Raw genomic sequence first — 12,742 nt, 5'->3', positions numbered from 1 at the left:
GTAAATATCTATTTTTAAGCTCTTTACTTAAAAGAACAAACTTAGAACTGTGGATATATATCATTGTGTGTAAAATAGTGCCTTATGTGATGTTTTTGTCTCTTATGTCTCAATAGAAGTACATTATAACAACGTTGTCAAAACATTAGAATAGCGTTTATATCTGGATAACGTCAATCTCTCACAATAAACACATTGGTTGTTGTCATGTTGGAGTAAAAACCTAGTTGTTTAACATTTTCAAATATAATTTTATCTAATAATTATATTGACTCGTGCAACCATAAAACAAATAACAAATTATCATTATTTTGTTTTAAAAGGGTAATGGTAATATATAAAACCTCTCATTCACCTATTTACTGATCCCTGTATTTAAGGAAGGACGTTAGATGGGTTCACTCATAATATGTATGCGTTTGTCCTGTGAAATCTCAAGCAGTTTTAACTGTTTTTACTACAACTTGGTACCAAATTATTGTATGCAAATATTTAATTTTTATTTAATTAACACTAAATGGGGTTTCTATTTATTCAACAATGAATTAACAAAGGTTCGTATGTCCATCTCTACAATATTGATAGCTTAAAAGGTTTAAAAAAATATACAGTACACTTTTTAGCTTGAAAATTAACAGTCGGTCACTTAAACTAATTAATTAAAAATCCGGTGTGACAGTTAAATATACTACCAAATACCAAATAAAGCAGTAGAAGGTAATTTCCCAAAAATATTTATAGAAATAAAATAAATTAAAAATTCTTTACTTCTGTTTGTTGCAACACAACTTATACTTCCAAAAATTTTATTAAGGACGCGTATTTTTAAAAACTCTATGGTTTAAAAATATAATAAATAATAAAATAAAAATATATTCTAATATCTGTTGAGATTTTTGTGACATAAGTGTATATTTATTAAATTCTTTTTTTTCGTAACTTATTAATATTTTTTTGTATAACTCCGAATTGAAGAAGATGTCCAATAGAGATGCAGGGGAACACGCCTCTAATGCGCATGCACACTGTCAGATTGACGTTTAACAAATGAACTGATTTGGACAATAAATTACTAAGGGCGAGCAGGACAGAACCTGGAGAGGGAACAAAGTATATGTGACAATTGTATCAACAATGCAGACATCCATTGCAGTTAAATCAACTGTTCTATCCCTAATCTGCCTGTCTGTCCGACGCTTGGACTAAAGTTACTGTTTGGATCTATTCAATTGCTTGTAAAGAGAATCTAACTAATTTTTCCATGAAATAAAACAATTTTAAAACCTCCTCTTACTTTCAGTAAACGGAATACTAATGCCTCCGTCATTATGGCTATTAATTATAAAACCTGTAACACTACGTAACTGTTTCTAACCAAAAACTGTTCCATGAAACGTAGTGTTGCTTGCTTTCGTTATAAAGTTGTAAAAAGACTTAACCATTAGTTTTAAATTAAACTGATGATAGCTCTCTAGGGTAATTGTGCATATTGTGCATATGCTCTCTAGGGTAATTGTGCATATTGTGCATATGCTCTCTAGGGTAATTGTGCATATTGTGCATATGCTCTCTAGGGTAATTGTGCATATTGTGCATATGCTCTCTAGGGTAATTGTGCATATTGTGCATATGCTCTCTAGGGTAATTGTGCATATTGTGCATATGCTCTCTAGGGTAATTGTGCATATTGTGCATATGCTCTCTAGGGTAATTGTGCATATTGTGCATATGCTCTCTAGGGTAATTGTGCATATTGTGCATATGCTCTCTAGGGTAATTGTGCATATTGTGCATATGCTCTCTAGGGTAATTGTGCATATTCTGTGAGCTCTTAATTCATGCGGCTTATGAAACTAAATATTGTATACTTGTTGTTTAAAAATTACAATAAGGCAAAATTTAAAGATTTCGGCTTATGACGGTTTATATAAAATGTTTTAAATTTGTTTACTTCGTACAAAGGTACTCAAAAGAATCGGTTCGATTAGTATTTTATTACCTAGTTTTACAAACAATAGTGCAATACATAATTTGTTGAGAAAATATTATTCAATCTGATAACCTAATCGATGTACTTCAAGGTTATCCTAATAATTTTACTAAATATATAAACTTGTCTTACTGCAACAGGAAATAATAAACTTTACAGACTCTCGTTACCTCATGGTAAATTTTTTGCTTGTAAAAATATTTATCTCAATTTACCTTTTTTAAATTTTCAAAACATAAACAAAAATGTGAAGAATAGACAAATTGTTTTACTTCACAGTTTGTGGAAACGGTTGTGCAATCCAATACCGCTTTAACAATAGAACTTTGAGATATTTTGTAATAAATTATTGAACTAAATACAAAACTCTACCTTAACATACCTGTCCCCAGGATGCTGGCAACTAAAGTTAATATTACAATAGAAACTGCGAACTTATGTTAATGTCACAGGTCAAGTGATTAAATGTTTCCTGTTGGACTTTACAACATGCTAGTCATACAGTTTAAATTGGAAATTGATTCGAAATAATTACAGTTTAAAATAATTAATTTATAAATAGATAAAGTTTATTCAAAACACCCTTTACATAATTCTTAGGATGTGCGTGGGAGATAACTCCTTAACATATAAAATGAATAATTTGTAACATATATAAATAATATTTAAGTAAATAATTCCAAGATCACATTTCTTCTCACTTTATATGAATAAAAAAAATAATAATATAATTTTATAAGTATTTCACATGGGCTGTCAATTCGAAATATCAAACTAAAGGTGATTAGTCGTAAGAGTTCATTAAGCAGTACGGTGACTCCACAGGCTGGAAGTTAATACACTCGCAACTCTATAATCTTTAAATCCTACCGGAAAATAATTGATACAATATAAGGCTGTCAATTCAAAATATTAAACTGAAGATGTGTAGTCGTAATAGTTCATTAGGCAGTACGGTGAATCCACAGGCTGGAAGTTAATACACTCGTGACTCTATAATCTTTAAATCTTACTGGACAACTGGTACAACATAATGCTGTTAATTTTTTATTAATTCGTGGATTTAATTGAACTGTAATCAGTCAGTCCTTTTTTTTGAATGCATGTTCCTTTAAAACAATTCATTCTTATAATACGTTTTTACAACTGTCGTCTCGAAGCCTCACGACCGTTATAAATATAAACATTGGTGAAAATGATTCAAGCATTCTAAAAGTCTTTTTCGATTGGTGTATGATTAAAAAAATACAGATATTGTATATACCATAATAGTATTCTGTTACCAAAGCTTGGATGGCTGTCGTGTTGTAACCTTAGGTTCTTATTGAGAAACGTGTTGTCCAAGAGAAAAGGAAATTATTCACAAACCGGTACAAAGTGTACGTGTACGTGTTTCAATCAATATTAGGAATGTAACTGTCTGGTCCTAACAACAAGACCGGGTGGTCTCAGGCAGTTCTCGGTATTTGTGGTGAAAGTCATTACCTTCGTAATGAACTGCAGATTACACCCAATTTTATAGACGAAAGTTTACAGTCCATTTTATCTCGGGTATAGAATTAGGTCCAATCTTGAACGATACGTGTGACTAAAGTTTTATAATGAAGCACAGATTATACCCATATTATTGACGAAAGTTTACAGTCCATTTTATCTCGGGTATAGAATTACGTCCACTCATGAACGATACGTGTGACTAAAGTTTTATAATGAACCACAGATTATACCCATATTATTGACGAAAGTTTACAGTCCATTTTATCTCGGGTATAGAATTACGTCCACTATTCAACGATACGTGTGACTAAAGTTTCATAATGAACCACAGATTACACCCATTTATTGACAAAAGTTTGCAATCCATTTTATCTCGGGTATAGAATTACGTCCACTATTCAACGATACGTGTGACTAAAGTTTCATAATGAACCACAGATTACACCCATTTATTGACAAAAGTTTGCAATCCATTTTATCTCGGGTATAGAATTACGTCCACTATTCAACGATACGTGTGACTAAAGTTTCATAATGAACCACAGATTACACCCATTTATTGACAAAAGTTTGCAATCCATTTTATCTCGGGTATAGAATTACGTCCACTATTCAACGATACGTGTGACTAAAGTTTCATAATGAACCACAGATTACACCCATTTATTGACAAAAGTTTGCAATCCATTTTATCTCGGGTATAGAATTACGTCCACTATTCAACGATACGTGTGACTAAAGTTTCATAATGAACCACAGATTACACCCATTTATTGACAAAAGTTTGCAATCCATTTTATCTCGGGTATAGAATTACGTCCACTATTCAACGATACGTGTGACTAAAGTTTCATAATGAACCACAGATTACACCCATTTATTGACAAAAGTTTGCAATCCATTTTATCTCGGGTATAGAATTACGTCCACTATTCAACGATACGTGTGACTAAAGTTTCATAATGAACCACAGATTACACCCATTTATTGACGAAAGTTTACAGTCCATTTTATCTCGGGTGTAGAATTACGTCCAATCTTGAACGATACGTGTGACTAAAGTTTTATAATGAAGCACAGATTATACCCATTTTATTGAAAAAAGTTTGCAGTCCATTTTATCTCGGGTGTAGAATTACGTCCAATCTTGAACGATACGTGTGACTAAAGTTTTATAATGAAGCACAGATTATACCCATTTTATTGAAAAAAGTTTGCAGTCCATTTTATCTCGGGTGTAGAATTACGTCCAATCTTGAACGATACGTGTGACTAAAGTTTTACAATGAAGCACAGATTACACCCATTTATTGACAAAAGTTTGCAGTCCATTTTATCTCGGGTATAGAATTACGTCCACTCTTGAACGATACATGTGACTAAAGTTTCATAATGAACCACAGATTACACCCATTTTACTGACGAAAGTTTGCAGTCCATTTTATCTCGGGTATAGAATTACGTCCACTCTTGAACGATACGTGTGACTAAAGTTTCATAATGAAGAACAGATTACACCTATTTTATTGACGAAAATTTGCAGGCCTTTTTATCTCGGGTAAAGAATTACGTCCACTCTTGAACGATACATGTGACTAAAGTTTCATAATGAACCACAGATTACACCCATTTTACTGACGAAAGTTTGCAGTCCATTTTATCTCGGGTGTAGAATTACGTCCAATCTTGAACGATACGTGTGACTAAAGTTTTATAATGAAGCACAGATTATACCCATTTTATTGAAAAAAGTTTGCAGTCCATTTTATCTCGGGTGTAGAATTACGTCCAATCTTGAACGATACGTGTGACTAAAGTTTTATAATGAAGCACAGATTATACCCATTTTATTGAAAAAAGTTTGCAGTCCATTTTATCTCGGGTGTAGAATTACGTCCAATCTTAAACGATACGTGTGACTAAAGTTTTATAAATGAAGCACAGATTATACCCATTTTATTGAAAAAAGTTTGCAGTCCATTTTATCTCGGGTGTAGAATTACGTCCACTCATGAATGGAGTGGACGTAAACTATTATTATGAAACTTGCGATCAAAGTTTCATAATAAACCACAGATTACACCCATTTATTGACAAAATTTTGCAGGCCTTTTTATCTCGGGTAAAGAATTACGTCCACTCTTGAACGATACATGTGACTAAAGTTTCATAATGAACCACAGATTACACCCATTTTACTGACGAAAGTTTGCAGTCCATTTTATCTCGGGTATAGAATTACGTCCACTCTTGAACGATACGTGTGACTAAAGTTTCATAATGAAGAACAGATTACACCTATTTTATTGACGAAAATTTGCAGCCAATTTTTATCTCTGGTATAGAATTACGTCCACTAACTAACGATACGTATAACCAAAGTTTTATAATGAACCACAGATTACACCCATTTTACTGACGAAAGTTTGCAGCCAATTCTATCTCTGGTATAGAATTACGTCCACTCTTGAACGATACGTGTGACTAAAGTTTCATAATGAAGCACAGATTACACCTATTTTATTGACGAAAATTTGCAGTCTTTTTATCTCGGGTATAGAATTATATTAAATAATTTTATAACAATTAAAGAAGAAAGTATGTGTTCGTTTCGTAATAAACCAAAGATTACACTATTTTACTAACAAAAGTTGTCAATTCATTTTATAACGAGTAAAGAACTAACTTCTTTCGGACGTACGTGTGACAAATTTTCGTAATGATGTTACAACGAGTTTTAATTTTCTCGGCCTAAGTGACTGTTGCAACGTATGTTCGACGCCTCCTTAATCTGTAAGCAAGTTTAGGGATTAGGACAAATCCGATAAATGTTTTATAAGAGCTAAATTGCATACAATTAAATCCTGAGAAGATATGACATAACCAGCTAGGACGGCAAGCGACATTGTGATATGTAACGATGTAGGTGATGTGATTCAAAGATGCAGGAAAGTTGTATTCTGCCATTCTGAAGCCATCAAATATCTAAACTGAGTTGATTCATGACTATCAAATAACTATTAATACTAGCAGTCGCCTGCGGGTTCGCCCACAATTTCTTACTAAACAACAGGGACATCATGGGGATATTTCTCCTACATAATATTCTAATAGTTACTAATTTAGGTCACAATCACTGAAAAATATTCCAATCTTCTGATCTATTTTATATTTAAGTGTAAATAGCAGTATTTTGGGGCCCTTAAGTTGGAGAGATAAACAAATTGTAAATACCTTAAAATAACTCGAATTTATCTCCACTATTCATGAAAAACGATTTCAGTTACAATTAAGAACCATTTTAGGTCAGTGTGGCGGAGTCCTAAATTTGAAGTTCTTAGCTTTTCACACTTAGTTAACACACTCAAGATGCAATGAATAATGGGGTTCTATGTCATTTTGAAACAGAAAAATAATATAGTTTTCATTGAAGCCCGAAATTTCATAAAGTGTGTTTCTATGACTATTGTAGTCTATTCTGGTCTAAGGTCTAGTAGCAAAAGTTAGATAGTTAATTTGTCTTTGATATCTGTATTTCACCAATGATCAAACACTAAAATCATAATATTTGCAAATTTTATTATCTAGATAGCTTCTGTACTCGTCAGTGATTACAGAGAAGTTTAAAATAAGTAATGTTCATTTAAGGTTACTCTATGTTTTCAGTACTATGAACGTAGAGAAATAAAAATGGTACTTTTATTAATTCAAACATATGACACGTGTATCCTTCAAAATAGTAAAAAGTAACAAAATGGTACACTGTTTTGTTTGTTACATTTGATAAAAATACATATCCTAGATATTTTTTATTCATCTATCGTCTTTTATGATTTAAAACAACTGAATATATTGTAATTTCAAACACCCATAACGTAATTTGTTACACATTAAATTAAATACATGAATGTTTATCCAGTCTTTGATACTTCCATCCGTGGCATTTCATTTTCGCGTTACGACACATGGTACAATCCAAGCTGCCAATATCCAGTCTTTGATACTTCCATCCGTGGCATTTCATTTTCGCGTTACGACACATGGTACAATCCAAGCTGCCAATATCCAGTCTTTGATACTTCCATCCGTGGCATTTCATTTTCGCGTTACGACACATGGTACAATCCAAGCTGCCAATATCCAGTCTTTGATACTTCCATCCGTGGCATTTCATTTTCGCGTTACGACACATGGTACAATCCAAGCTGCCAATATCCAGTCTTTGATACTTCCATCCGTGGCATTTCATTTTCGCGTTACGACACATGGTACAATCCAAGCTGCCAAATAATTGTTGGCTGAAGAAATAAATAAACCTAATTTTATTTCATTAGTTATATCGTGGATTAGTTACTATGAATATCGATGATTCGATTGCTGTGGTTGCCGCTTATTATACTGCAACCAGTGAGTTTTAAGGTCAGTAGGGCGTTGCCGATGGCATGTTCTGCCTCAGAATAGGAATATGTGTTAACTAGAGACACTAATAATGTTTATATAGAGTCGGTTTAATAGTTTTAGGTGACTAACATTCACACTCGAACAAAAAGACAGACACCATTAAATTTTCATATAGTGGTATAAAAAGAAAACCTTCTAAATAAGAAAATGACAGATTGTAAAAGGTTACGGTATATTTACACAGTTTTTTCCAGATTATACTCATTAAGTTCAATACTGATTTAATTAAGTTAAACACAATTTCGGCAATTTAGAACTGAATTATTATTTTTATACTATTGGGCGTAATTTAGATGAACAGATTTTTCTGGCCTAAAATTGAATACATTACAATGGGATTCACATTTCATAATTTGACGCCATATTTTAAAGTTAAAAATGTAATCCAATGCTTTGCGTAGACACTGGTCACAAAACTGAAATATTTAGTTCCAATTCATACTCATTAGGAAAGTTTAAATTTTTGATTCATGATTGTTTCGTATCTACTTCAGCCAAAATATATTTAAAAATGAAATGTATTCCAAAGAAGCAATATTAATTCAAAAGTTTGATTTGAAGGGTCAAAAGTTTCATAATTATTAGCTTTTACAGTATTACGATTAAAATTTTCAACCGTTCGCCATTCTGAAACGTTATATAATAATCTAATATTAATTTTAATTGTAGACCACAAGAAAGGTGACTGTACCGAGTTTGAATTTTGTATCGAAACTGTTTTTAAATGAAAAAAATCTTTAAGAGCTTAGAGACAGACAGACTGGAAACGGAGAGAGATAAAAAATTTAGTTACATTAAATGTTTAGTTCCTATTGGACCATGGAATAATATCCTAAAGTTTGTGTAAAGATTGTTATAACACCCTGTATAATAATTGTAAGATGAATATCCTACTTAATATTTTTGTTTTTCAGAATAATCTTATCTAGACATATTTTATAAAATAGTTTGACTTTCAAAGCGGCAATAGATATCGCATTGATTGTTTATGTTCCGTTGATTCATCTAACGTGACTCATCGAGGGAACCAATCGTGGGCTTGCACGATAGCTAAACCTGATCCAGAAGCACTTGCAACAATGTACTCGTACGTTCTGTTTACAAGAACATCTAACTCAAAACGTTCTTACTGTTTCAGCTGCATACTTCTACGTAGGAGGCACCAAGGTCATAAATGGAAACGGCCACAGACTGCTGGACGAGCGGGGACTGTGAGTGTACATGTTTTTACAGAAATAAGTTGTTTTATTGGAATAGGAAGAACATTTGTATTTTGTAAGAATGGTATGTTTTAGAGCATTGCATTGAGGCTATATACTAAAACATTTTTGGTCACAGTAGACGTTGACAAATTTAAACTTCTCATTGCAATTATTTATATACATATTAATATTTAACTAGAGTCAATGTGATAATTTAGTAATATGTATAAAATTTAAATACGACTGTCAAACTAGACGAAAGTAAAAATTTGTATTTAACCATATATGGTATCAAAGTTTTCCAACGTAATCAAAGTTTTAGGATAAACATAACCAAATTGAAGTAATTAATACAACCATTGAAAAACTAACAAACGTATCGGCATTCAACATAATTTGATGCTTTTTTATCAAAATATAATTTGTATCATTGCCTCTGATTAAAAAATAAAATAACAGTTTGAAAATTGATATACAATACTGTGATAGAATTGAATCCTTGAATCTGGAATCAACATCCATCTGAAGAGATAAAAAACAGTCGGCGACGAAGAAGCTCAAAACAAACTTTCCACATTGTTTCAACATCAGAGACACAATTGCGATGAGACAATGAGAACACAACTTCATCTTGATTACATTTGTTTGAAGTCCAGGTGTGATGTTGAGAGTTCACTTTCAGCTTCTTCGTCGCCGACTGTTTTAGATCTTTTCAGATGGATGTTGATCCAGATTCAAGGATTCATGTCTGTCACAGCGTTTGACTTCAGACGCTGCACTAAGTGGAAGGCGAACTGGAGCTAAACTTACCGTTTTTATTAAATCAACCCTTGCCTCAATTACTCTACATTATGTGTTGAAAATTGCATCATAACTTTAGAATATGCTATTGGAATTTAGGCTAATAGTGTATGTTTATAATGGTCCAGAATACTAAAACCTGCACCTTGTGACTTGATAAAACCATAAAGCTAGTTTACAGAGAAGTCATAGGAATGAAAAGAACTCGGAAACAACTGAGTGTGTGTAAAAATTATATTCACGTTGTCTGAGCCGGTAAAACAATTATATACTTGGTTGGTGGTCAAGGCCAACGTGCAGAGTCGACCTTTATTTTGCATACACATGTGGAAACACCGTAGGCTGCTTATACTAATATTTTTTTCTTGAGTGTCTTATAACCAAAATATTGTTTTATGAGCAGGAAAAAACTATGATTTTACTTAGATATTAATTTAATTAATATTTTACATAATATAAATATTATAAAAGTTTATAAAAGGTAAATATTTATGACGACATGTTAAATGGTTAACTCATGAAACAGTTTTATTTCAATTTCACACTCCTTGAAAAATAAATTGTTAGTGGTTTGAACATTTATTAACTCTTAATATTTTAGAGAACTGGAACTGGCTTGAAAGTAAAAGTAAAGTAAGTGACTTATTTTCTCATGTGAGGTTAGAGCTAAGAAGACCTCTCTAACACAACCTGATAAAAGATTGCATAAAATATATGTTTTATTTACAATCAAACAACATAAAAATAGTTAACGAAATTTGAAGTCGTTAATATTTCTTTACGAATTTAAATACTGAAAACAGGTCCTATATACATAGTTCTTAAATGAAAGGAATTTTATGGAGCATTGATTTATTTAGTTTCAGTTTTTTTGTTTCAAAAATATATTTCACTCTTCATAGTGTTTTTGTTTTGTTTTTAAGTTGTATTTATACTTTTATTATAAAATAATATTGATTATATTATTATATATATATATATATATATATATATGCAGTGTTCTATACGTTATGCTCTTTGAAGGAATCTTGGAAACTTTAAAAGACACAGCATAGATAAAATAGACAAAGGTGTGCCTAATAACAAGAGCAACAAATCACTGTGATAAAGTTAATTATTATTTGAGCGTAGTTCACTAGATGCACTCAAAAAACTGTTTTTGGTAAAATATTTCTTTTACAGCTCTTTTATTAGTACCAATATTAAAAAAGTTTTTACACGGGGTCTGCATGAAATTTCTTCTAGTTTATAAATATTACAATTAAATTTGGTTATAGATCAGCAATTAGGAGGTGTAGAGTTCAAGACAAATTTTTAAAGACAGCAGCTCATTTTGAAGCAGAAGCTCATATATATATATATATATATATATATATATATATATATATATATATATATATATATATATATATATACTTAATAGAAAAAGTAAATTGTGTACATATAAAAACCACATATGTTATACTCTCCATCTAGGCTTCATCAAATAATTAATAAAACATTCGGATGGTTGGTAAACCTGACTGATATTTAACTGTAAATAGTATTGAACTCAACTGTTTAGTTAAACACAGACACGTTATTTGTAACGGTCTGTCTAAAAATGACATTTTTGTGACTGATAGCACAATAGCATGTTAGTTTCGAGTTTTATCATATATAATATCTTATAAAACATAAAAATAAACACCACCATATAAATATACACCCTATATTTCTATGGTATTAGGTTTAATATGAAATATATTCGATATTGCTCTCAAAGCATAAAACTGTGAAATAACAGTTAGGTTGTATTTAACTGTCATTTACGAAAGTTTTATAAAGTGAACTAATGAAAATAATGACGAAGGAAAAGGAAAATAAAATTACTAAAAAACGAGTAAATTCCGGAACTCATTATAAATTATGGCATATAGAATTAAAAGGTGCTAGAGGATAGCACATCAAACAAGAATTAAAATGTGTTGACATTTCGTTGGTTTTACAGAAAATGTACTTTACGGAGCATGGTTTGCAAGATAAGGTGAACACTGTTAATTAAGTTAGTCTTAGAATAGTGGTAAAATGTTATCAAAACATATCAAACAGAAAACGTTTTTGTAAATATTTATTAAGTTATATTTTAAAGGTACATAGATCATAAGCAAAACCTTGCAATAAAAACAATAATAACATCAAATACATTATAGTTTTAAATATTTAATATTACAGCGTAGCACTCTGTTGATAAACTTAAATCATAATGTGAAAAGTTTCATATCCAAAAGGAAAGAACGTAAGTTACGAATAATTATCTTCGTGAAGGTTTCAGCGTGTTGATGGATAAGTTTGTGTATGTTAATTTAACCAGATGTTGGAAAATTCCTGGAATGTTTAAGGATTTTGATTTTAAAAATCCATTTAATGTAGATTGTTAAGGTACTTATAGAAAGTTTCGGGATCTGGTAAGAGCATATATGAACTGATTATAAGGGAAATACCACTTACAAGTAATTTCAAACATTGATTTATATCTTTGAGAGATTATGATTCAATAATAAATAAATACACGTTGAACACTATTTTATACACCTATGAGATGAATAGATATCGCTACAATAACATATGTTAAAGTTAAGTCGTTTTACTATCTTGTACTCAAAACATACGTACCTAATAACTGCATCTTACTAGTGCAGAGCATTAGCAAATACATGTTTTATCATTGAACGTTAAATGTTCAGAGAAATCCTGTTTTCTTCATTACCTAATAATGTCGTTGATACGTTATTGCATCATAAACTTCATT

General features: G+C 31.1%; 1 protein-coding gene across 1 annotated transcript in view; it reads left to right on the top strand.

The window, feature by feature from the left end:
- Positions 1-12,742, top strand: part of LOC124359066 (protein Skeletor, isoforms D/E-like) — a 133,797-nt gene that overhangs the window by 35,582 nt on the left and 85,473 nt on the right. Inside the window, exon 3 of the mRNA XM_046811473.1 lies at positions 9,087-9,159. Coding sequence (XP_046667429.1) covers positions 9,087-9,159 — 73 coding nt within the window. The remainder of the gene's footprint in view (positions 1-9,086; positions 9,160-12,742) is intronic.

This window comes from Homalodisca vitripennis, chromosome 4 (genome assembly GCF_021130785.1).
Source record: "Homalodisca vitripennis isolate AUS2020 chromosome 4, UT_GWSS_2.1, whole genome shotgun sequence".
In the NCBI taxonomy this organism is placed as follows: Eukaryota; Metazoa; Arthropoda; class Insecta; order Hemiptera; family Cicadellidae; genus Homalodisca; species Homalodisca vitripennis.
Note: the sequence above shows the minus strand (reverse complement) of the source record. Positions and strands in the feature narration are given on the sequence as shown.